The following is a 27,643-nucleotide window of genomic DNA, read 5'->3' as shown; positions in this document are numbered from 1 at the left end:
CGCTTTCAAAATCCTTCTTCACTTGAATTAAAATGATAACAATTGAATTATTGAATTAGAACATCCACCTCAATAGCAGACTGTAGCACCAGTTTTTACTGACTAGTTTTAGTAATATTTATACTATTAATAGGACGGGGGAGACTGACACAAACGGGTCAGTGAGTGGGAGTTAAGGGTCTGTGGCTGGCTCCAGACCACCAAGCGATCCTGCATACAGCTGTTTACTCACAGTTTGGGGCCTTCCTGAGGACCTGCCCCCTCCAGAGACCTGGAGCCCAAGCGGCTACTGCCCCAACACTCAATCTGGGGCTCGAACCCAGCCCCTCCCCCAAGTTAACAGCAGGTTAACATTGCATAGCTGGCAAAGATACAGTCTGACCATAAAAAAGTAATAAATTATAATCCTTGATGGGCTTAAAAGTGTTTAACCAAAATTTTACCTTAAGGACATCGTTATTATTATTGCTCAGCCACATAGCCACCACCATGAGCACCTCAGCAACCACGTAGAAACTTATCAGAACACCTCAGCAACCACTTTGATTTGAGACTACCCAGGGGTGCGTTTCCCAAAAGCATCCTTAGCTATAACTATGGTTGCAAGTTCCATTAAACTCTCTTGATGATGGAACTTGCAAACAATGTGAGCTGACATTATCAAGTATGTCATTCACGCAAGAACAAACCGAGGCACCTCATAGGTGTTCAAAAGCACTCACTGTGTGATGAAGCCATGATCCATTGATAAAGACTGTGGCTGTGTCTGAAATCGCACCATTAAACAGGGCACATTTGAGGGGACAGCTATTTGTAGTGCTGTCCGAAACCATAGTGGATGTGGACATTCAATCCCATGCATCACAACGAGTGTCCGAACCCCCTCACTCATTTTCATTCACTCCTTCAACTGGACTATATAAGTGGACTAATGTAGGGAATAGTGAATTGGGCAGTTTCAAATACAGCATATCTCTTGCTTCATTTCTAAAGGAATCATCTGTTTTGACCGACCGATTAAATGAATCATGCATTAGGACAGGGACTTGCTGCCACCTACTGGCAGTTTTAGTGCCATATTTATTTATCCACGAAAGGCCTAAACCAGCCAGTCACCAGCACAAAAACTCACTCTGCATAATATTGTTCAGCATGAGTAAGCTTTCTGGTTGATTGAAAAAGCACTCTTTTCAGTTCTCAAGAGCTACTCACACTTTTTCGAGTGGTCAGATTCAAGTCTGAAGCACCATGGATCAAGGCCCCCTTCGGAGGCTGTAAAAGCTTGCTAAACACAGGTCTAGAAAGCATCCGTAAAAGAAAATAAACAGTCATAAGGAGCCTGGAGCTCTGCAAGTGTGGCGCCATACGTAGAGAGCCGGCAGCAAACATTTGGTTAACTCTCCTATTGAACAATGAAAGAACTGGCTTTACGGCCATCGATAGCATTCGTACCAGGTGAGTTATCTTCTGCTATTGTGCTCTGTGAATGGAAATAGCTGAAACACCCTCCCCAAGTGAGTGATAACATCTCCTGGTAGAGGTTTTATGAAGAACCAAATGTGCAGCAAACAATAGACTGACCCCGAGAGGTTGAGTTCCAGCCGCTCCGATGGGCCACTCTGGGATTTTGTGAATTGTCTCTAAGACATCAGGATCTGGGCGGAAAACAAGGGGTTCTTACAAAAGTCTGGGTGGCCAGCAGTTACTGTGGGTTTAGAACAGAAAGGACTGCAATTCACGGTTGTTTTACAAATTGGAAATATTGGTCATTTCAGTAAGTTGGTGAGTGGTAAAATGTGCTGGTTGTAGAAAGGTTGATCTTTTAAAACTAACAATTGCTATTTAAACTAAATAAATAAATACTGAATTGCTGAATTCAAGTAAAACAATTGTTTTACATAATATGTATTTATATAAAACCATTAAGAACATGTTGAAAAGGCTGTCAGTAGTTTTTGGAACTGATACAAGGCCGAGGAATGTTTTTGATTAACTGGTCTGGCCAATATACCAATCTATCATACATTTAAATTCATACTTGAGCTCTTGGGGTCACATCCTGTGTTTTTTATTTGATAGAATGATGTTAAAAAAGGAGTAGGAAATGACAACAGTGGAGCAAAAACTAGTGTAAAGCAACAATTGCAGATAATCAAGGCTGACATCACTGGTCTCTGTTATTCGTTTTATTTGTGCCCGTGGAAGAATCCACAGAGAGACGACATTACAATAATTTACTTTTTTTTCTGCATACTGAGTTGCTGAGCTGCAATTCTTCATAAATTTGCTCTAACTATGTTTGCCCTTTCTGGTAGATTTTGTAACTACACCATCTTGCTGCAAAAACTTTCTTCTTTAACATTCACTGATACATACGTATATCCATTGAATTGTATTTATTTATATGAAAAAATATATAATATAAAATAAAATAATAATATTTTGCCTGTGATAAATGTAAATGTTAATGCTTTTTACAGGGTTTACATACATACTTCATTTTATATATACATAATTATACTGGGCTGATTTTATTTATTTATTTATTTGTTTAAAATCTGCAGCCTCCACAACAAAGGATAGTCACTAATAAAGTGCATGCTGTGGTGCAAAATTAATAAATATTAATCAAATAAATTAAAATGAAAAATACTTTGTCTATGAGCAAAGATGGCATTTTAAATCACATCATAAATATACATGTATATAGCTTTCTACAGACTTTACAGACATTCTTGGTTTTAATCCAGCAATCTGGGAGCATGAAGGCTTTTCATGCATGTATCAGCCATATAAGCCTGATTTGTGAGGATTTTTGGAAATAAAGTACATGCACAAATATGCACGGACACTGCTCTTTTTGTAGGGGACAGAGACCTGGTGGCCGGTATAGACTGCTTATGGGCATTTGTGGCTCCCCTGCAGGAAGCACTAAGGAATTCTGGGATTCCTGTTGGTCTGGAAGAGTAAACATGGTGTTAACCACCACACACTGGCAGCGGACCTGTGCCTATGCCATCCATACACATACAGTAGCTCTTCTTTCAAGAGCTGGCTAATGCACCACTATAAGCTAACGGCTCTGAAAAAAAAAAAAGGGAAGCGTCCCCTTGACAGGTGGGAGGCACAATCAAGAAAGACCTAATTTTGAAATGTCAAATTATTAGGTTTCATAGTTAAATATAAATCTAAAGTACACAGTCTATTTAAGCATTATCAAAACATTAGAATTATAAACAAGGTTCTAGCTTGAATCAGACGTCCATCATGACATACTATGACATATAAAAAATCTTGATGCAATTAACCCTATGGTTTTCCCTTTACTCACTTTCCCTCGATGGTCTACACATCTGCTGGTGATTCCTCATCTTTTCCAAGGACTTCAATGTGGTCTATATATGTTTGGCTGCATTTCCTTGTCCATTAAGCCCCGGTTCCCTCTGAATTAGTAATGTGTTGAATTAGTAATGTGCTTTAGGCCACCATGCAGATGTCCACCAGCAGGCAGTTCTCTCAAATCATATTTGGATCGAGCCTTTTGAAAGCTAATTGGTGATGAATTAGCAATGACGCACCATTGCTCATGCTCTCTTCACATCAGGTGTTAAATGTGGCTTGTGTTCCTGTTTTTCTAATGCCATGTCACAAATTTGGTGGTCTTATGCTTCACTACTAAAGCACAGACTTTTCATGCAGCGACATTCTGTGGATGTAACAGAGCACAGCTTTCAGGCACATGTCATTCATTTGATCTGAAGTTTCAGACTCAGAGCGCTCCTGGAACCTACCCAGCATGCCAGGGAATAAATTATATCAGTTCTGGGAAGTGGCTGTAATGCAAACAAACAGCAATGTGCTAATGGCTGGAACATTTCACACCCAGCAAACCAGTGTAGTGCATAAGGCTATGAAAGTTGATTAATAGTGGCTGTTCATTTTCTATTCAACAGATGTGTATTTTGCCTTGTTTGTGTGAGTTATGAGTCAGATAAATATATATTACCAAAGGATAGAGAGAGAGAGAGAGAGAGAGAGAGAGCGTAATGACCGCTACATAAAATAAATGGGAATAGGCAAAGAATAAATGACCGCCATAGAAAATGAATGGGGAAATAGGCAAAATGGAGCGAAAATACAGAGATGTTTTTTGTGTGAACAATCTACAAATCAGCCACAGTGCAGAAAAAAGTGCACAGCAATGAAGGGGTGACAAAACTTAAGCAATTATGCCTTAAAACAAAGGTATAAACAGCATTAAATATGTATTTGGCTATATATTTATATTTTCCCATGTAGATTTCGTAACAGGTTTGATTTGGTCACGTGGACTCGCCACGTTGAACAACAGAAAGCTGCTTGGTTTGAAAGTGACTTCTGTGAAAGGATTTGGAGTCAGTTTGAATAGTAAATGGGAAATTATTGCGATGCTTGCATCATTTAGGACCACTAAACTGATGTAGCCTAACTTTGATAAAAATACTTTTACCTTACTCATTGCAGTAAGAAATATGAATATAACTGATTGCTTTATAATAAAGTGGGATAGAATCAAGCAATAGCAGAACACAGACTTCTCTATTTGCTCGAATCTGGTGCAGTACAGGGTTTGTGCTGCGAGCTGTACTCAGTCAGAGCAGGAGGCTTTGATCTTGGCTCATCACAGCCCATTCCACCAGCACCCATATGGACTCGCTTTTCTCAGGTCTGTTTTGGATCTCTCTCTCCCTTATTTATAGCCCCAAGAGTAGTTGTAAAACAAGCCCCTCTCAAATGTTGCTCTCATTCACCAATGCTTGCAGTGCTGCTTTTGCCCTGACATTCAGCAGCATTTACTACAGTTTTCATTGACATAAACGTCATCATAAAACTAAAAAATGTCACCCTTATTTTGCTACTGTACATTCATCACAAACAATACATGCAAAAACAAGAACTGGAGGTCCTATAGGTCCTATATTTAAGGTTTAGTTACAGAAAAAAATCCAAGATATATATTTTAACTGGTAGTGTATATATTTTGTAAATGTAAAACTGAAGTACACTTAAATGAATCTGTTTCATGAATCCCTAAACCATTTCCCCATTATGTGATCACTGGTAATTATTCTTCCTAATGCATTAATGGTTTGCAGTACATTGAGAAGACATATGCTTGGAAATAGACCTCCTAATTATTCATAATGTATGGGCAAGAGCAAAGGCCATATCGTACATGAAATATCCCAATTTGGTTGTCTGTCTTTAGAGCCTGTTCTTTATGTTTGAGCAACGTCCTGTGACCATTCACTCCTCTATTTATTTTTGTTTCCTCTCATTTTGAGGGACAAAGAGCAGGCGTCCATCTGGCCTCCTGGGGTTCTCTGGGAGGAGGGTGTTTTCTGTGCAAACAACCCCAAATACAGGTACAGTTATCTTTGCCTGACTCCCTGCACCCAGTTCCAAGCCGCCAAGCTTTGAGTTCACTGTGGGAGCCATGGAGGGCTGACCTCTAATAAATATCCTGTTTTAACTCTGTAGCGAATGTAATTTCTGCTTGTTATTTCCACTGATAGAAAAGAAACATTAGGACGAGAGCTGTGGGAGATCCAGAGGGTGCCATGTTCACTTCATAGGACTTCAAACGCCTTTTTAGTATGTAATTGAAAATATTACACCTACAATAAAACACTGTTTCCACTAACTCTAGCTGATGGTTTATTGCTTTTTTAAACGTTTAAAGCAATTCTGACTTACTTAATTCTTTTTTTACTTACTAAAGAATAAATTCTAGTATATTATTTTCTCAAGAATATGTGAAGGTGTTCAATTCAACATTTGTTCCAATTAATGTTCCCACATTTTCCGCATTGTGGACAGATTACTGTACTAAACTTTTGGTCCCATCTTACTTTTAAATGTGCCACAAATTTTGAAGGAAGAGGAAAAGGGAATCAGTCACTGATGTCAGAAAAAAAATGCATCTGAGGCAGATCAGACATAACCGCTGAGGAAATCCACTAAGTGGGCTCCCAAAAGCGAGAAGGGGAGGGGAAAATATTAATGACCTCCATTGCAGCACCTGACTTGGACTTGGTTCAGGTTGTGTCCTGGCTGAAGCACTCAAGCAATGCTTAACATGAAGGCAATTAGATTATTAGTGCAGCAGATGGCTGTTACATAGCAAGATTGCTATTTAATGATAAGCACTGCAAAAAAAAACCTTCAGGGCTTCGATGTTTTCTCAGCTTTGTTACCCGATAAGTGTAGTTCTTATATAGACATGATACTATGCCAGTTGTCCAATTCATTTTGCATTAGCTAGACTTAAAGCTAATTCCTGTTTTCATCCAAAAACAAAATGTTCTTCCTCTTAATTGGTAATTGAGAAAAGCAGGCAGCACATGTGTTAAAAGCAACCTAATATCCAGTGGAAAATGAGAACACAAATCTACTGCTAAGTCCATCATCATGCTCAAACTGAAAATGCTAGTGTCCGTTTGCTTTGACAGCTGTCCGCTCTTCATGTTTTTGTGCTATTTAAAACCTTTATAAGATGTGCAACCATTTTACACTTCATTTTTGAGGTTATTAATTAAAATAAGACAGCTTTTAAGAAGGGTGTGGGTTGACCAAAATCGAGATGATAGTTCTGGATTTCAAATTAACATTATGTTCGGTATAAAAACTTTAAAACAGTACAATAAAGTATTTTTAAAACATATGTTGCTCATTTATTGAGGGACTGTTAATTGTTATGAATGTAATTCCCATGCTATTAGTTTCAACAAATTCATATACTCAAAAAAAGAAAAATAAAAAATAAAAAAAATCTTTAACTAAACTTTATACCCAGGACAGTAATTCAGTTCAAGCACACATGACATTATCAAAGTTACCTTTATTATATCTGGTCACTGAGTGTTTAATACAAAGAAATATGACATTAGAAGCATTATTGAAGTAGAACGGTGTGTGGTATGGCACTTTCCTTTTCACAGACCAGAAATCCCCTTTGAGACAAATAACTCAGTTTCATATAGTGCAGAGAATTATTTGATTATCCACTTCATAGCAATGAGTTACAAAATCTAAAGCAATAAATACTGTACAACGATAAATCTGAAGTAAAAAATGACATGCCAAAATTTAACATTACATACAATATCCTTAAACAACAGCATTTGTCCCTTTACAATAGCATTTTTTATAAAGTCATTAAATTGAATTCAATATTCAATATATGATTATATATACACATGAATATTCCAATATCAATATTTAAATAAAGTGCCTTTCTTTTTGAAGCTCTGAAAGGTGAAATCTTGGACAAACAGTGGTGATATTTCTGCAAAATATTGCATTGTTTCTCACTAAACCTTCAAAACGAAATGTCCATCGAGTGGCATCAAACAGTGTACATTTGTCAACATTTTATTGCCTTGGGTGTTGTTTTGATACATATTGTGGCAGTTTGGAAATGAAATGTATGGCAATTGGCAATATAGGTTAAACAACACATAACCTAAACCCTAAACCTAACCAATAGTGTTAACAAAAGCAACTGTAAGATAAAAACACGTTTTCTGAACCAACCATGCCATTTTGGTATATTCATGACTTGTGCCAGGACCCTCCACATTGCAATTTCAATGCAGTACCAGGTAAGCAACCAAGCAAGTTTACTACATTAAAAAGCCATACAAATGGTGCTGATTATGTGATTCAAATATCAAAATATATTCATTTACAAATCATTTGCTATGGTAGAAGTGTTTTAGGTCATTATGACACATTATTCTGTAAGGAATCAAGCTCATATCGATAATCTGCCTCTCATAATAATCATCATTTGTGTGAAAAGGAATAAAAGTTATTGGTGTTTTACTGCCACCATTGTTCATTTCAGCTGGAAACTGCAAAGAACTTAAATACATTTTTTAAGTTTGGCAAAAATGTAGGAAGAGGCACGTATTTCTAATGAGCCTAGGTTGGACAGAACCCATGCACATACCACAAAGATCATAAAATCCATGTCTGTAATATTTATTGTAAATACACTATCACTAAGAGCAGGATATTTGAATGCTTCCAACATTTTCACAGCTGAACTGAATGACATTTTCATGGCTGGCATTTATTGTTATCTCAGTGAAAACATCTTCACGGTTTTGCTTAGATCTGACAGGGATCATAAGCAATGCTATTGTGCACTTGGCTCATTCCTACATTTGGAGATCTTCTCCTGCAGAGTTTAATGTTACTTTCAACCTGTCTGTATTTTTCAAGCAAATGCAAATACCTTGATTATTCTTTTCAATTTTATTTAGAGATATAACTAAACTCTAGAGGAATTTAGATCTTAAGATGAACCATGAACCATAAATTATTTTGTATCAAAAGTTCCTTGCTCAGAATCACAGCTATATTGAAGAGCCTCAGAAGTCTTTACCTTGTTGTAACTAACATGGGATTTAAACCAAGGACCTTTTAGTTACAGGTTCAACATCACTCAATGCGCATCTGCAGCAGTAATCCATGCAACATAATGTACTCTTTTTAATTTATCTAGTAAAAAGTCTGAACTTAGATTTCAGTATATGATATTATCAAAGGTGGATGTTTATTGCTACATGGAACAGTCGTCTGTCAGCTTTTTTTGATTTTTGATTTGTTTGATTTAGAAATCAAATCTCCAGCATTCCATGTCAAATCTAGCAAAAAGATCATGATAACACTTGTGCTGAAAAGGGCGGCGTAGGTCCTTCAAACTACATCCCATGCAAGCCTCTAGGCTTTGATTGGGACTCAAGGATGAACCGAGACATTGAAAGAGCCATTGTATTTAAAGAGATGTTAGTTTACGACAAGTGTTTCCCTCACCTCACTTTAAGAGAAAGACTTCATTCCATCAACCAAGCTCCAACAGTCCCCTTGCACTGGTGTTAGGCAGCTATCTCATATTGCATTCAGTACAAAGCTGAGTTGTTTTAAAAGGCAAAAAAGAAAAGAGAATGGCATCCAGTTATACTGCAGATTTAAAAAAAAACAAGTTTCCCATTGCTTAGGGACGCCTTCTCAAAGGCAAGTTCAAAAAAAATTTCCCTTTCACTTCTCGGATTCCTTAATTTATTTCTCAGCAAAAAGGTATAGGTCAAAGGCCAAATGATTCTGCATAATAATCTATTCATGACACAAGGTCAGTGTATATTTGGGAGAAACAATATACAAATTCTAAAGAGAAGAACTTTTCTCAGAAATTTGTTGAATCGGTTTGCAAGTGGTGCGGCTTGTGTTTGATTTGTTTGGACTGATCTCGCACAGACTGGAGCGAGGCCAGGATTGAGCTTCAGGTCTAAAGACAACAAAATCGGCATTCTGTTGCATTTTTGCATATCTCACAATTCTAGCAGCTTTACTGGAATTCCTTTAATGGTGGACCAGAGTCTTTGAGGACACTTAAAAAAAACTAACATGTTTCCAATGAAAATACAGTCAACTTGTTCCAGAGAATGCCATTGAAGAACTTTTACTGAACTTTGTTTGGAGCATGTACGTAACATCACTGAAGACAGACAGTTGCATCACGATCTTCCAATCTGGGCATTGGACCAACATGTTAAACCAGGGTTGTTGCAGTTGAGCTGTAGTGTGGACCAGTTTGTGACAGTATCTAAGCTTTAGTTTCCAGAAGAATCTCTCTAGAGTTCTAGAGCACTAAATAGTCTAGATCTGTGAAAGAGTTGCCCAATCCGAAAGGAGCAGGCTTTTATTGACTTCAAGACTAGTGAGATGCCCATACTGTACCACAGGACTCTGCAGAATTAAGCAAACACTGGTTGATTTGATGTGAAATCCATGATCTGGATCAGTACTCCCTGGCCTCCTCAAGTTCATTCATGTAGACGTCTTCCTGCGGGTTCTCTACACACTGTAAACCATTATTGGGAGGCCGAACCGAATGAAAACGGCTCCAGTCTCCTTTACACAGGATCCATGGAAGAATGTCCACTTTGTAATGAAGCTCCGGGGAGAACTCGGTACTGATGAGGTTTGGGGCTCCGGCCCCTTTGCCTCGAGTGATGAGCTTCATGTGGTCGTCGTAGCAGCAATGCTGTGCAGCCAACGTGGTGCTGTCGAAGGAGAGCATCGAGCGAACGCAGAACTTTGCAGAGGGCTTGTAGATGTCCAGCCTCTCCTTGGGGCTGCTGGCATCTCTCCAGCGATAGGTCTTTTGCAACTTCCTATCGAAAATGTTGACAGCGCTGTAGACCACCTCGGATGGGTAGACGCAAGGGCAGTTGGGTAATTCGGTCAGGACCTGGTGTAGGTATTTCTGGAGGAAGTCGTTCTTGCAATTTAGCCACTTCTCACAGCTGTCAACATCTACAAGGTAATGAGATCAATTTATTTGTGGGGGAAAAATTATTATTCTTTAATTTTTACAAAATACTTTTAGATATAACTTTTGTTAATAACTTAAAAAATGTATATATTTAATTATTTAATGCCAAAAGAAAATACGGTCATATTGAGAACCATGGCCTAACACGCTTTGGGGGTTGTCTCGGTCTGCTGCCAAAACATAAAGATAGATAAAAATATGTGCTGCAGGAAGCAGTCATGCTGAAACATAGCTGTTATTAACATTTTTGTTCCATTGTGAAGAGATAAAAAAAAAAAACACTTTATCCTGTTATGTTTTTAAACCACTTTCATTATTATTGCGGTTAAATGAAAAGAGCTGTTACATTTAGTGTTCAATGCCAAAAGTAAGAGACCAACAAAAAACTCCAAAGCAAATAGTGGGAGTTTTGGAAGAGGACTCTTTACTTTGTGGTCTCAGTAACACTCTCCGTGGAGCATTTGTGAAAAATTAGAACGTCAGATCTTTTACAGTCTAACAGGACTCCCACAGAGTTCCTCCTGTTGCAGTCTCAGAGGAGAAGTTTCTACAACCACGCTGATTAAATGGGTTTTGAACTAGACGTTAAGTTAAATGAAAGCTAAAACAAATCAATAAACATTTCAACTAATAAAAGACAAAACACTAGCAGCTTGAAAGGCAATTAACTGAACCCTTTATTAAGAGATTCAGTAGTCCAGTATAATGTTGCAGATGTAATATAAATGGCATTAGTTACACAGTTACAAAAAAGTATCAAAAGTTACCTTTGTCCTATCAGTTTTTGAACAGTGTAACTTGGTACTGTAATGGTTTTCTGGACACATGTTATGCAAATTCCACCTTCTTTTTTTCTGAAATGCCTGAAATGTCTAGATTTTGGCTTTTCTCACTTTCTCTCTCTTGTTTTCATACTTGCAGAAAGTGCTGACTGAAAAGTAGTTTGACCAATTGTGTGCAGGCATGGTTAATAATTGACTAGTCACTGTGTGGGAAAAGGTGGGATCCACAGCGAACAGTTAAAACAATGCAAATACGCATACACATACTGTATGAAGACTTTAGAGAGCACATCAGTAGGAAGACAAAACCCAAAAATGTTTAAACTCCAAACCAGAACATTGCTGGAAAAAAGGACATTTGGTCACCCTAACCACATATAAAAATGAAAACGGCAGCACCAGACCACTGAATTGCTGAATGACCACACCACAGAAATACATTAAAAAAACAACAACAACCAACCTGTACCAAGAAGCTCTGTGCTGTTTGCTACTTCATGAGGAGTCGGTTCTGTCAGAGGAATTATGTCATCTGTAGATGTAATATAAAGAAAAAAATTATATATTTATAGTTAAGCTGATCTGCCAGCAACAATAACCAGTTTAAACTGGTCCAGATCAAGGGAGCTGATGTATGCATTTTTATCCCCTGCTCTCAAAACTAAATCATCTGTCTGCAAAAAAATAATAAAAAAACATATTTTTATTTTGCCATTCAAAATTAGCTGTGTATATTTAGCAATGTATCAAACAGAATTTTTTTTCAATTACCAATTTATTCCTGGAAAAAAATAAAAATAATATATATATATATATATATATATATATATAAATATATATATATATTTATATTTTAGAGGGCTTCTAAAAATATTTCTCCTATTATCCAATAACTGTTATTTTCAGCAGCTCAGAATGTTAAAATTAAGTTGTTATATGGTGTTTATGTAGATTTAGCACTGTAAAGTCTCTCATGGTGTGTTTGAGTTTTTAAGTGAACTGATTTTGTCTGTATTGGCTGTTTGTGCATGGCAGGTTGCTGACCGCCCTGTATCAGGGGCCTTTAAACTGAAAGCCCTCATTGAGCTGTCATACTGAAGCCAAGTAAACGCCTGCTGCTCTCAAAGAGCGGTTTCATAGTGTATACAGTACACACACAGAAGGCCAGACTGCTCCTTTTCTAACACGAGTCTGGTCCCTGGTGTTTGTTCGACTTCTGCATGCCTGACAGAGATGAATGAGAGGCATTAGAGAAGTTTTCCATCACTATGAGCATAATTAGGAGCCGGATAGAATTAAGATCAAGATCAATAGTGAGTAGTGAAGTGCACTGTGGGGTTGCATAGGCCTGAGTTTAAGTGACAGTACTGACAGTCTCACCGGGACAACGCTCTAAATCACATGTCCGTGATTCTGTAGCAGTGCAGGCGTAGCCACATGAACGAATCCTCTTTTGATTCCCGTGTCCACAGGTGACGCTGCATGGTGACCAGTCACTCCATTCTTCCTCCTCATATTCTGTAGATGAAAAATGAATGAGTGTAGGAATTCTGTGATAAAAAGGATGACCTATAAATTGAGGCTAATGAATTCCTCACACAGCATGTGGGAATGTTATGCAATGCAGGTCAGACCACAAATGAGTTGAGAATAATGCTAAAGGAATTTCTTTACTCTATATAACAAGCTTCTGAAAGTGAAATCTTCACCGTTCAACTTCAGTCTGCTTGCATCTGAACTCTGTGTAGTGTCCAACACACTTGGTTTGAAAAAGAAAGAAATCCAAAAACAACTAAGATGGTTAGTGCATCTCTCTGTTGTTTGTCTAAGAAAGCTAATAATGCGCAACTAAATGAATATTGCGTATTTCTTTGTAAAATATAATCTCTCTAATGAACAAAATGTGGGCTCTCCTGGCAGGCCCCACATTTGCTTTTTTTTTTTGGTAATAAATATGTCAGAGGCAAAGTCGGCCGCTTACAGCTGTGAGAACTGAGCCAATACAAACACTTCAGCAGGAAGGCAAGGTCTAATAGCTTAGACGCTTTCCAACAATGCTCTCTTTCCACCACCATGCTAAAGAGATTAAAGTTTCAGAGCACTCCATGGCGGTAGTGATGGAGAGAGAGAGAGAGAGAAGATTGGGAGAGAAATAAGTGCACTGTTTCTTTGCTGATGTATTTTTGCTGCATTGTTGTTGGTTACCAAGTGTTGTTGCTAATTCAGAGTCCAAATTCTGATGACGAAGACGCCCACTCGTACTGTCACAGAAAACACTGATGATATACCCACTTACGAAGGTTATTTCAAATTGTTTGATTGTTTAATTTAATTGGTATTTATTGGGTGTTTTCCCATTAAAAAAAGTGTAATTTTAGACACAAAATTGTGTAAAATAAGAATTTTTTTCCAGAGAACATGTCTCAAAATAAGTTTTTTTGTCTTTTTCCATGGTTTCCTGGTTTAAGCATAAACGGCACAACATTTTGTTCAATTTATGCTTAAAAAAAATTCACAAAAATGTTGCTTCTAGCAGTTCCATAAAAATATCATACGGCAAAAACTTTAATTATAATTAACCGCAATAATAATAGCTAATAAATAATTTTATTTATAATAAAATTATCAGCTTTGCCATCACGGGAATACATTTAAATGTCAAATATATTAAAATAAAAAGTTATTTTAAATTGTGATAATACTTATGAATATTACTGTATTTTATCAAATAAATACAACCTTTGTGTGCATAAGAGCCTTCTTTTAAAAAAAAATTAAAATCTTACTGACCCCATATATGTAAAGGATAGTGTATGTTTAGAAATTATATGACTACAACTTAAAAAAAAATTGATTCATTTCCCATAAAAGCAACATGTGCAATCTAGACCACACACACTGGATCTACTTATATTTGCTACCAGAGAACTTTTTTCAACTAAAATACCATAGGAATTGTAATAAGTTACTATAGTAAAACTGTGGTAAATAATTTTCATTAGGGTAGTAGAGAGGGAAAAAACGACCTAAAGCTATAACATTCTACTGAGCTGTTGCCGAACCAGGCCTGCCTGTAATTCTGTGGCTCACCATAATTGCAGAAAAGCGCTTAATTTCTGTACTCCTCTACAGCAGACCACATCATTAATAATGCGGCTCATTCGCCCATCCCTGTTTTCCATTTAAGCTTGTTTGTACACAACACACTCCTACTCTAAGTACACTCATTAGGGCTATTTTAGAGCTGGGGATCCACTGGGGCAACAGAGAGAAGCCAGTTCGGTTTCATACCCACATCCTCAGAGGCTCTACTGCTGACACAACCGCAGCAAGCTAGCTGCAGTTGCTTCTTTTTCGGCTGGGTGTTGGATTTGACCACACACCACCAATGCACTTTCTCTCTAATGAAACTGACAGAACACGGTGGAACACAACCTCAATGGAGGATCACCCTGAAAGTCAATGACAGATGGAGAAGAGAAATGCCCTTGTGAAATAAAGCTGTTTAAAGGATAAAAGTAGATTCTGGTTTTAAAGCCGCTGCAGCATAATTTAAACTCCCAATAACAATCCAATGAGTGCTTATATTTGTGAAGCTTTTATGTTCAAACTTTTTGCTATCCCTTATTACTATGCAGAAACTAGTATTAGTATAGTAAGCAGGGCTGATAAAAATAATCAAGACAGGTTTACTGCAGGTTTTCCACTTAATAAACACTAAGAAGAATGACATTAATGATTTTATGTATATGCACCAATATAAAAACCAAACACAACACAGTTTTAGCTAAGATTAAAGGGATACTTATAAAACACAGTGTTGCTTAACTTCATCACTTAAAATAAAACATATTGAAAACATATACTGTAACACACAATACCAAAAAAAACTGATATATTTTTGAAAGATTTTATCCTTATCATGGCTGCATTTCTTTGATCACAAATACGGTACAATTTAAATCTATTATAATATATAAATGATATAATTATCTATATATATATAAATATATATTATTTGTTAAATAAATAAGATTTAACTCATATATTTTAATATATTTTCAAATGTCACCTAATGCTTCAGAAACCTAATGTGCTGATTTGGTGCTTAAGAAACATTTTTTAATTAAGATTTTTTAACTAGTGAACAGAAGTAATCTCATGACTTGGGTCTAAACAGTACCTGCTTGGAAACAGTCATTATTTCATTCATAGAGGCAGAAAAATGACCCAAAACAGCTTTGAGTAAAATATCATACTTCCCAGCAATTTGATGTTGTTAGCCAATTTGTAAATGTCTCACACATAAAAGAGTGACTGAATGTTTTAACAATTTCCTCAGGCAGTTAATACAACTTTGGTGTGGAAAAATGGAAACGACAGACAAAACAAAGGCAAAAAACCCTTTCATTCCAAGGCCTGAGAACTGCCATGAATTCCAGAGGACTCAAAGGGCTAGGCCGTGTGAATCACAGCGAAGCGCCAGTCATGAGATTAAAACACAGCAAATGCTTTCTTTATCAGCCCTAACATGCTAGCCCTTCTTTCAGTCTACTGTCTAATTGAACACAAATATTAGCTGTTTAGCTAGCAAAGAGACCCAACGCTGCTCTTAGCAAGCGTCAGGGCCTAGGTTTCAAATAGCCACGTTTTCAGAGTATTAGTGTCAGCTTCAAAGCGGACACACAAAGCTGATGCTCAAGCCCAGTGTCACTAACGTGAACCAGACATAGCATTGAGTTTCCTCTTGAATTCCCTTATTCAATACTTTCACTGTGATCTTTTCTTCACCACATACTTTGAAAAGGTTCAGAGCACTTGATGATAGGTTGTGTTCTGCCATTTAAGGATAAAAATCTCATTAAAATTATATTTCAGCACTACAGTTTTCCCTGTATCTAAACATTTTGAGTTAATGATCTGCCTAACTGACAAAAAAGCAGTCTGGTGGTGAGATTACATGTGTACCACAACTAATGTTGTGATAATCTATTAGGACACGCAGCACCGGGTCACCTTACACTGTTTACCACTGATAGGCATCAAGAGAAAGTCTCTGGAAGTGGCGACAGAAATGGCATGTTTATTTAGCAGTTCTTAAGTGCAACCCTTAAAGCATAAATCATAATGTCAAGACCTAAAGAGCAGGCTGGGGCCCGCATTGCTGAGGAAATCAGCTAGGCATTTGTGCCCCGGCTTTCCAAGAAGCCCCTATACGAGCGCTGATACTTCCGATAACAAGGCTGAAGAAAAACGAAAACTAAAAACTCAGGGTTTCCAGTTACACAGTTTGAAAAAAAAAAACATCAATACAGTTTAATTCAGGTCAATTATTAGGATGTTTCTTCACTTTTGCACAGCAACGGGGATGCGTCTAAACTCTCACTGGCGAAAACTACTCATGCTTACCGTAATTGTCCATGGAGTCCCAGTCCTTCCATCGTTTGTTCCAGTCTGCACCCACACCACTCAACAGGGAATCTTCTCCCTCATAACTGAGGTCCTCTCCGTTCTCCTCCATACTGCCTTGTCCAGGACCCTCTTGACTGGAGTCATGGTATTCCCAGAACAGCGGCCAGAAGAGCTTTTTATGGCCTGGCCACTCTTCTGAGCTCAAGGACCAGTCATTCCTGCTCTCCTTGGCGAGGTCCATCTCAATCTCCATCTGTGGGTTGTCCACAACCTCAATGGTAACCTAGTAGAGAGATATAAGTTGGTATGTTAATCTACAGAAAATGCATATCAGAAAGTTGTAGTTCTACAAAACCTTAGTTTTGTCTGGTGTTTGGAACATGATAACCAGTTCAAGATGGACAACCAGCCCAAACAAGCCTGACCAAGTCCAGCTAGCCAGGTTCAACCTTCTAGACAGGCTTGGAGGCAAGTTTGGACCAGCTAGAAACCATTTTGACAAACACCAAGTCTGACTATGCTTTCTAAACAAATTAGATTAAATACTATATATATATATATATATATATATATATATATATACATATATATATATATATATATATATATATATAATACATAGATCATAGAGATTTCCTTTTAAGGTTACATTCAATTGATCTTAAGTGTTTAGAACACAGAAAATGTATTTTTCAGCTTCACTTTCTATTCGTCAAAGAATCCTGGGAGAAAAAACATTATCACAATTTCCACAAAAATAACTGTTTTAAAGCATAACTGCATAGAAGTTAAAGCATAACAGCATAACGGTTTTAAACATCGATAATAAAAAATGTTCCTAGCACAAAATTATAACATTAGAATGATATCTGAAGTATCATGTGACACTGAAGTCTAGTAATGATGCAGAAAATTCAGCCTTTCCATCTAATATATTAAATTTTCAAATACATACAAAATGGAAAAAAATTGTTATTTTAATAATGTAATAATGTTTCCTTCTTAAGCAAATAAATGCAACCTTGGTGACGTTTTTCAAAAACACTAAAAAACTAAATGACCCCAAACAGTACTGTATAAGTTTAACTGAACACATAACATATTGGGTTTAATTGCGCAGACATTTAAAAGGTTACTTAACCGCCCCCTTGAGCACTGTGCTTTTTTAGAGCCGTGCATTTTAAGTATGTTCAAAGGATATTGAAAATTTTCTCTATTCTCTTGTTTGTTTATTTCAAAGGATGTTTTGAGGTGACAGATTGGTTCTTTGCATGCTTGGGCTCGTAGTGCCCGAAGTCAGGCAGACCTGAAAACGATAGCAAGTGTTCCAGCAGGCCAAAACAAAGGACTGGTTGTTTATTTCCCTTACAGCGTAACAATCTGATGGCTGCTGCAGCTGTTTATAAAGACATGGAGCAGTTTAGAGCAAGCGATTATGCTACTGTAACTGCACTGTTTACAACAGTCGGCCTCCACCTCCTCCTTGAACTAATCATCATGACTGAATTCTACGTCAAAAGAACACAAGACGTCACCATTGAAGACAAAAAAGATCCATGGTTTAGATCACTGGAGGTCCATTAAATGGCAAATTTAAGTTTAATGGCAACATAGGTGTTTAAGAAATCTCTAATGCATTTCTTTGTCAAGGTCTTATCAAATTTGTTGACACTAGGAATGAGTCATGGAAAAAGAAGATAACATGAGATATACCAGATGTAAGAAAGTGTTCAGTTCAAACTGACATCTTAAAATCATAACGTTCACCACATTACCTGCTAAAGGCAGTAACTCATACATTTACATTGGCAGCAAACATATTGGAGAGACATTAAAACAAAATAGCTTTTTCTGAAAAGTATGGAAGATGGACCTGTCCCACTTGGAAGACTCTTGAATTTTCCCTATTATAAAGGTCAGTTTGCTTACCAGGGATCTCCTGTGTATTTTTTCCCTGAAGTCTAACCTCGTTTCCTCTCAAGTCCACTTACACACATCAATTTCATAACAGTACTAAAAATATAAAAATCCCTTCTTTACTGGTGTTGTAAAAACATTTAAAGATTGGGATCTGCTCTTGGAGGGAGCATTAAAAGAGCCTGTTAAAATAATACTGTGGCCTTTCACCTTTTGGATTTTCTCTGGATTTCATTTTGGTACACTGTGCAGGAGTTTGAGCAGCATGGCTGAAATGAGCTACACCAGAATAAAGGTCTTGCTTGGGGTAATTTAAGAGGCCTCTCCGGTTTAGAAGCAGCTGTGACATGACTAGCAACAGCGCAGAAACCTGAAGTCCCAACTGCAATCACAGCAGCAATAACAGTGAAACAATGAGTGCATAGGTTAATTACATCCTCCACAAACTATTGCCAAGTAAAATCAATCCATTACCCAACTCATTATACAATGATTTAGTTCACCCTAAGGAAAGAAATGACAAGGTTTTGGGAACGGTGAGATGTTAAACATATCTGGAATAACAAACTACCCTCATAATATTAACAACTGTCTATAGAAGAACTAATGCCAAGATATACTGATACACAATGAAAGAAACCCAAGACCCAAGACACAAAATGACTGATTCAGTTCATTTACCTCATTTTCTTGTGGTCCAAGAGCCTGTAAACACTGTATTACTTCTTTAAAAGCATGTATATACAGAATGAAACATGATTCTGAAGCAATCAAAATGACAATAAGGTGAGACTGGGCCTGCTCTTACTTGAATGTTTGGGTTCTGGGAGCCCAGGTCTGCGTTGGCCAGGTCCGGGAAGTTCTTCAGGTCTAAAATGAATGGTTCTTCTTCTTCCTCTGGAGCAGGTTTGGGAAGGACTCCCTCTGAGCGAATCTGTGACCATCTCCTCTTATGACGGCGAGTCAAAGGCGGCTCACTCCTCAATTGGTTCTGCCGTTGAATGTCCTGCAGTGACTGTCTGACATCTTTGGAGTCACCGTGACCTCTGACCTGGAAAGTGCACACATAGTATCCTATGAAAGGAACATCTGGTGATCTAACCAGCTTTATTTAGATGAAAGTGCAAGGATTCCTTAGGTATAAAGCCCCCAGAAAGACTCAAAGATAAATACTTCTGAGAAATTTCGTCATGCATGTAAAGATGGTTGGAGGATCTGTCTTAGTTTAACACCATATCAAATCTATACAGCTGTGACCTTATGGCCCATATGAAAAAATATGTCTGGGTTTCAAATAAAGCCATCTGGAGTGAAATGTCTAACGCATGACAGCATATCAGGTGGATTTTGGAACAGCATTAGTAGAAATCATGGCAATAATTTAAGAGCCTTCTTTTGCTTTAATGATCCAGGAAAAGCCTGTTTCCCAGACATTTGGAAGACTCTGTCAGTCTCTTTTAAGGTTTCGTATATACAAAAAGCAATCTTTGAGTTCTTTGATTTCCATGCTGCATATCTGTCAATTGATGCTTCACTGGGTTACCATTAGCAACATAACAAAACAGACAGCAGACAAACATCATGGCTCACTCTCTTGACAGCTGTTTGACATTACGGGTAATGCTGCGTTCAACGGATGGAGAGGGACTGTAAATTCCTGGAGGAAGACTCAGGAGTCGGGACAGTGCATGCAGGTTAATGATTACACATTAAGGGATATGTATCTCTTTCATCTGGTTTACTTTACTATGGAGACATACAGTCTGTTGCGGTACAAAGAAAGGCTTCCTGTTGTCCACAAGCTATGACAATACTCTAAAGCAATTTGCAGTTTGCTACTTATCATGTCAACAAGCCTCAAGACTGAGGCAGATGATGGTGACCTTAAAAAAAATCTAGTGATTTCCAAGTATTTCTTTTTATTTTTATTTTTTTATTATTATTTATTTTTTTGAGTAAAGATAAGATATTACTATGATAATTATTTTATTATCAATAATTAATGAATGACTTGATTTCTTCAAGCCACATCAGCAGACTAATTAATATTCCCAAAATTGACCTTAAATAGTAGCAGTCTAAATAATATGCAAATATTAAAAATAAATACTGTCTTTATGTTGTTTCTTTAAGATTTATATATATATATATTATTTTTTCTTTAAAAGAATGTACACTGATCAATTGAGAAGAACAAGACTGAGTTCATTTAAATGTTGTAAGTAAATAGTATAAATGTTCATGTTGTCTTTACTGTAGCTGCATGCACTCTCCAACATGCAAACAGCACCAGATGAAACTCAGATGAAACTCAGTTTAGACTTTACATTTTGGGTCATGCTGCGCTTCAAAGAGTTTTTGTGGAGGCCCTGTCTATAAGCCACCAGAGACTTCAAAGGAACAGCAACATACACAAGCATAAATCAGAAAGCAAGAGACACATATGTCCTCATCAAGGCCACATCAGTCTGCAAGCATTCTCTATAACCAACACTATATACTACTTTGGGGAAGTCATGGCCTAATGGTTAGAGAGTCGGACTTGCAATTGAAAGGTTGTGAGTTCGAGTCTCAGGCTGGCAGGAATTGTAGGTGGGGGGAGTGCATGTACAGTTCTCTCTCCACCATCAATACCATGACTTAGGTGCCCTTGAGCAAGGCATTGAACCCCCAACTGCTCCCTGGGTGCCGCAGCATAAATGGCTGCCCACTGCTCTGGGTGTGTGTTCACAGTGTGCACTGCTCTGTGTGAGTGCACTTTGGATGGGTTAAAAGCAGAGCATGAATTCTGAGTATGGGTCACCATACTTGGCTGTATGTCATGTCACTTTCATAACTCCATTATTTTTAAATCTCCATCTCAGATCCTCACAGATTCAAATCACCTTGATGCATTCAACATGATGCATTTCAACATGCATTCCTGCTCTTCTTCATCTAGAGACTTGGTTTGATGGTCCCAATGTTCTCTTCTGACGCAGAAGAGGAGAGAGGCGAGTTGGGTCTGTCTGATCAAAGCCTCTCTCTACTGATCATGCGTGGCCTGCCTTGTCTCACTTCACTGCTTGTGTCTCTCCCACAGGCAAAACAGATGTCCTCTGCTCCAGACGATAAACTTCACCATTGCGCTCTAATGAAGTTCATCATTACTGGGGGTGGGGAGGAGGGATGGAATGGATGCTTCTTTAATGATTGGTACACAATTATTAATGTCCAAACGAAAGTATTTTCTATTTCAATTCAGTATTTAAAAATTTCCATTGAAATTTGTTCAGGACAGAGTTAACGTTTGATAGATGAAAATACGTCTCCCGACACGATCGAACGCTGTTTCAGAAGCACAGCTACAAACTGAAGAAGTCACCATATGTCATATAATAAAATGTGTGGAAATTATTTAAAGCTGCAATCCATAAATTCTGCCTCTTTGTCACCATCTCTGTTTGAAATCTGCAATTGCAGCTGTTAGCGGGATCATCTTCCTTGTGTGGGTTGTGTGTTGGCACGGCTCCACGCAGATTAATCAAATATTTTGAGGAGTATGTTTGGCAGTCAGTCACCGCACCGGAGTGGATATTTACTGTACTTCACAACATGCCTTGTAACATATGACCCAAATAAGAATTTTCACCTTATTTTTTCATCTGAACAAGTAATTAACACGTCTGCCACAATTGTTCTGACCAATTGAGGATAAAAGCATGACATTTACAGACATGACATGAAGTTTACAGACATGACATAATGCATGCACGCTGGAATTTTGTGCAAAAACCTACCTATACCACTCAAATCAGAAAACATTATTAGGGATGTGCCAATATGAGTATCGATTCAGAACGGTTCACGGGGGAAAATTCCAAATGGAAGTGATCATCCATATTCCCTTGGAGTGTGGACTTTGGAGAGAACAGGGCACGTGCGTGCCATTTATGTAGTCGTTTAAAATGCACTTGAGATAGCGAACAACATAATTTTCTCATTATCTTCAGCTGGCATATTCCTGTGACAACACAGATGTCGCTGTTTTACTTTAATAAATGTATTTTTATGGTTGTTAGCATAACTGTTGCAAATAAACATACATTTTATATTTTAAAAAGTTAAAATATATAATATAAAATATGCTATATACTATATAAAAGCTAATATATATAAAACTTTATAAAATATAAAATGTATATTTTTTTTTTTTGATGTCCATCGGTGTCCATTCGATTTGGAATTTGCCCAGTGAACCGTTCTGAACCGATGTCCTTGTATCGACACATCCCTAATTATTATAATCTAACCGTTGTGAAATAGGCTAAAGTAAGGCAATAGTTTTGAACACAGGATGGTTATGTACTTGCTCAAATATCGATTTTGGATAATGTTTAACCAAAATGATTTACGGATTGCAGCTTTAAAATTCTGTCGCGAAAGTAAAGCTTGGTATGCGTCCAAAACGTCGTCAACAGTTCTTGCGCTTCAGTGGTCCTGATGTCAAACCTGAACAAATGACTGTGAACTGATTCTTTTACAGTCACTGAATCATTCAGAGCTGTTAGGCTACTAGTTTATTGACTCACTAAACTGCAAGCCATTTTACCAAAATGCCTGATTTGAAATAAACTAAGAATCTTAAATCCTTTCACACAAAATGACAATTACTACTACACAACTCTGTGTATGTTACTTGACTTTTATGAGACTTACATTCATTTATTTACTGACTGGTTTTTATTATGACTACGTGTAGGCTACTTTAACATTGCCTAAACATTGTCAACTAAGTTTTGTTGTAGAAATGATTGTACTAACCATTTTACTCCCCGTCTTGAACATTTGGAGTTTGACTGGCTGTATCTTGCCATTAAAAACCACTGATACTTGACCCAAAGCTGAAATCTTATTGGTTACCACGTAAAGTTTTCATCATTGAATGGAGAAACCCAAGTACATGGTTATCTGTGTGAATTTTCCATAGCAATTACTATTTAAAATCATGCTCTTGTTTGAAATCTTTATTCTGCCAAATATTCATGTCTCATTTAAAGGGCCTTTAGAAGAGAGTAAACATGAACTTAGGATTTGGAACAGAGTGAATGTGTCAGCTAGGAATTGCACAGTCGGAGTGCAGTTGGGAACTACTGTCTATTTTTTACAGCCGTGTGAAAACCAGTGAGATGTTACCATCCACAGAATTTTCACTGCCTGCCTTTAGTGAGCGCTATGAAGGGTCTCGAGTGTTTCCTCACTTTGTGGGCCTTCCAGAGATCTTTCATATTATTCCCATCAATCATTCTATGATCAAACCTCTGAGAAAAAGTCACGCCAAGATAAGCTCCTCACTCAGCGTTGCAGTTTGTATTAATCACTTTCTTCACATTGGTGAAACTGCTTACCCACCAGCTGAGACGAAAAAGATTGCTGTGATTTCACAATGAGTGCAACAGGTTAATACGAGAAGACATTTTAAAGAATACTTTCCTGTGCCACAAAGCAGTTCGCAACAACTAAGTTCATAGAGCCAGAATTCCTGACTCTCCACAAAGGGGGCCAACAGAAACAGAGGAGGCAAAACAGCAAGGCCACTTGTGAGAAGAGTGACATGGTAAGGATGGAATCCTGCCCAGATCCTAGCAGAGACGATCATTGTCATCATGCCTTTATGTTGTTCTTTCTCTATATTTTTCTTCCAGCAGCATACCACCATGTTACAATCTGATTCTCTTGGCATGCCTCAACAGCATCAGTGTACCATGTGTTATCTCCTCTCCTCACAAACAGTTGTTGTGTTTTATAGGACGTGCCATATGGATGGACACAGAGACCTGGGGATGCTTTCAGCTGAATATACGGGAGCCGAGTTGCCACCACAGGGCATCAGGGCACCGAAGCTGAAGAGTCAAAAAGCACATGATACATTAAGTCTGATTTCCCCAACACCCTCACTAAGCATTACTTTTGACCGAAAGAAAGCAAATGGGATGCATTTTTTTTAAGTTATGCCTTTATATCTTAAAATCTGAATGAATATTTCTTGTTTAAAACTTTACTCACATGTACCTGTTTTTTATCAAGGGCAGAAATGAGTTTCCATACAAAATACTTTTGTGTGCAGCAAGTGAAGCTCAAGGGTAAAGCGTGTAGATGGATATATTCCACGTCTGGCATCTCTCAGATGGCTTGTGTCAAAAACTCTTCATTAGCCTCATGTAAGCCTCAAAGATCACATCCCCCTAGAATTCCTGTTGACACTTGATAACCAACTTGTACCAAATGTACCAGTGGTACTGTACATCTTGATACCAACTGTATTGATGTTATTAACTAAAAAAAAGCAGATTGGATACATATCTTTTCTTTTACGAGCTTCAGATGTTTATAATCAGATCTCTGTACTGCACAACATGTTTTGTAGGGCCAAGATCTAAAAAATTGTTGTACTCAGCAACATGCAAGCACGTTATTAAATCTATTTCTACTTTCAAGCTGCATGTGTGTGTTCTGGTGGTTTTTGTGAAATATTATCTGGTGTTTCTTCATTAAATTCTGAATATAGCTTTCACAGCATCTACCAAGGCATTTGCAATATACTTTAAAACAGATTATGGTTTACAGTTTCAACTTAACCTCAATTAGAGCACTGGACATCTGAGAGCTTTCTGCACGTCATACGAGTCATACGGCACAATGCTATGAAACTCCAACATGAACTTCCAAGTGGGGCTCAAGAATTTGGCGCCATTTGTGGAATTGGTGTCTGCTTGGGCTTGAGGAGAGGAAGAGCACTGAGCTTATCAGGCTTATCAATTATAGCACCAAGGCCACTGAACTTCTACGAGATTTCTCTGAGCGTGGCATATTGATTAGTAAGTGTCAGTTTTTGTGTGAAGCAAAGACTTCAGAAACAGTGGCCCTTCCATGTCTGCCTCAACCCCGGAGGCTACTTTAATAAAAACATCTTTCCCAATTGGCTTAAAGGTAGAAGAGACATTACGTTTTCACACAGTGCACAAAGACAGTCTTGTATAACCCGAGTCTTGCCGTTTACCAGTTTGCTTTCTGTCAGATCTTCTCACCCTTGAGCAAGATGTGTTCATAACCCCCTGCTCTAGTTGTACAATGTGAGTCGAGTATCTATTATATTGATTGATTCATGTGCACATGCAAAAGAGGCCTTAGTTTTACGTCTAGGATAGTGGACTTGTGTTCGAAATTCTTTTCAGAGAGGAAATGACTATTAAAAGGCTGCCTGGGGTAAGTTTGCATTTCCTCTCTGCATTAACACTTCATAAAGCTGATCCATGAAAAAAAAGTCTCAGCCTGCATTCAGTGTGACCTCACTTCTCTGCTGAAGGAGAAATTAAAGAATTAAATACCCAGAATGAACATTAAACTGTGGTTTATCATTTAACAGATGGGTCAAATTAACCACCCCGCCATTCCAGGCACTAAGCACACTTTAAGTTTATCTGGAAACTGTATTTTCAGTGTGGTTTGACCTCTAATAAACTTTATCCTGGTTCTTTCTGGAGATGATAGGATATGATATGATTTGATATGATATTATATAAAAAGATTCATACCTGCCTGACACTTGCTGCTCTTTGAAAACTCATTTAATCTCATTGTGTTATGCAATGCATAGTTCTGCACGCCATAGTGACCGGGGCTAGTTGTCACAATGAATATCAAATCACTGTTTTGGCCAACAAATATTGGAATACATAAACTTAGCCTTTTAAAACAGGATAATTTTATCTTGAGAAAACGGTTCTCATTTCAGTTAAAATATAGCCTTTAGAAATATAGATAACACACACATTTCTTTGACTGTATGGTATAGTTATTGGATGTGAGTTATTTGGATAGTTATTGGAAACTCCAGTCATTCCTATTGGTTAAAAAACCCGATCAGGTGACATCGTTAATTTCTGTCGCACATCAGTGATTGCAAATGAACTGTTTGACCGTTTGTGGTCTAAAAGTTATGTTTCATCCCAAAATGTCATTAGCATTTATTTGGGATTTTCTGACAAATATATGTTATTAATTTAGATATAAATTCTTCTGTTGCTGTAAAATAACATTGTTTTTTTTTTGTTGTTTGTTTGTTTATACAAAAAAAAAAAAGCGAATTAATCATTAATTATTGATGAATTCATACCTCTAGAGATGTTTCATTCTTGCTCTTGATGTGATTTGCTCTTCGTCTTTTTGCAGGGAAGCCCCTCACCAACAGAAGACAAAGTGTCAAGAAAACTGCCCACCGTAAAGCTTGGCTTCGAATCAGCATGACTTCGTAAAAATAATAATAATAATAATAATAAGGATAGTTTTTATTATGATTTTGCTATCGTGCACCACTTTTGATGAGTTCCTGTGAACGGCACTCAACTCTCTTCAGTTCCAAGGTTCTTTTGTTTTATGTCTCTCTCTTTATAAGTATGCCCATCCCTCATATAAAAACAATCCATCTAAAACGTCAGCAATGCATTAGGCATTAAACACATAAAGCAAATTCTCAGTGAGCAGCAGAACAACCCTCATGTCCGCGTGTCCCTCATATCTTCTGACTCTGAGATGTTCTTGGTCCCCAAACCCATTTCAGCAGTTCCCAAACTTAAATATCCCCCTCAGAGTTCTTCAGGTGATCTTCCATGTGCCGTGAGTTTGCCTCTATCCAGTGGAAATATATAAAGAACAGTCTTGTCTGAGTGTGATTCTGTGGTGGATAGCTCCTCAAACACGCGTCTCCCGGAGCGCAGTGCGCACTGAGCAACTGAAGGTCCAAGACGCGAAGAAGATCAACGCAGCGCTCGTATCCTCACCAGGCGTAAATGCAGATGTATATGATGTGCTCATGCTCATAGAAGTCTACACCTCACGCAGGTACTGTGGTGAAGTGCCCTCAATAATTCACAAGCTTGATGTGACATTCATCTCCCTCCGCTTGTGTGACGTCTCTGGAGGAGGGGTTCCTAAACCCCACTCTGACTGACTGACTGACTGACTGAATGAAAGAATAAATGAATGAAGCATGAAAGCTGGAGCTGCGTTTTGTGTAATATCTACACAAGAACCACTGATGAGTAAGGTTTTGGATTATTTAAGGCTTTATGTTTGGTCCATATTATTTATAAATATATATATACATATT

General features: G+C 37.7%; 1 protein-coding gene across 1 annotated transcript; it reads right to left on the bottom strand.

Moving 5' to 3' along the window:
• Positions 1 to 8,663: 8,663 nt before the first annotated feature.
• Positions 8,664 to 27,423, bottom strand: ism2a (isthmin 2a). Its single transcript, XM_059520115.1, has 6 exons — positions 26,651 to 27,423; positions 19,304 to 19,546; positions 16,576 to 16,861; positions 12,547 to 12,684; positions 11,630 to 11,698; positions 8,664 to 10,365 (listed from the first exon to the last, which is right to left on the bottom strand). The coding sequence occupies exons 1-6, from the start codon at positions 26,777 to 26,779 to the stop codon at positions 9,848 to 9,850; spliced, it is 1,383 nt and encodes a 460-aa protein (XP_059376098.1). The 5' UTR covers positions 26,780 to 27,423; the 3' UTR covers positions 8,664 to 9,847.
• Between the last annotated feature and the right edge of the window lie 220 nt (positions 27,424 to 27,643).

This window comes from Carassius carassius, chromosome 32 (assembly GCF_963082965.1).
Source record: "Carassius carassius chromosome 32, fCarCar2.1, whole genome shotgun sequence".
NCBI lineage: Eukaryota > Metazoa > Chordata > Actinopteri > Cypriniformes > Cyprinidae > Carassius > Carassius carassius.
This window is presented reverse-complemented; position numbering and strand designations above follow the sequence as displayed.

Excerpts from the sequence above, each read along its gene's own strand:
- ism2a (XM_059520115.1), bottom strand. The coding sequence starts at position 26,779 with ATGCTGATTCGAAGCCAAGCTTTACGGTGGGCAGTTTTCTTGACACTT. Across the intron at positions 19,547-26,650 it reads AGAATGAAACATCTCTAGAG|GTCAGAGGTCACGGTGACTC; the intron begins GTATGAATTCAT and ends TGCACTTTCCAG. Across the intron at positions 11,699-12,546 it reads TGATTTAGAGCGTTGTCCCG|ATGACATAATTCCTCTGACA; the intron begins GTGAGACTGTCA and ends TTACATCTACAG.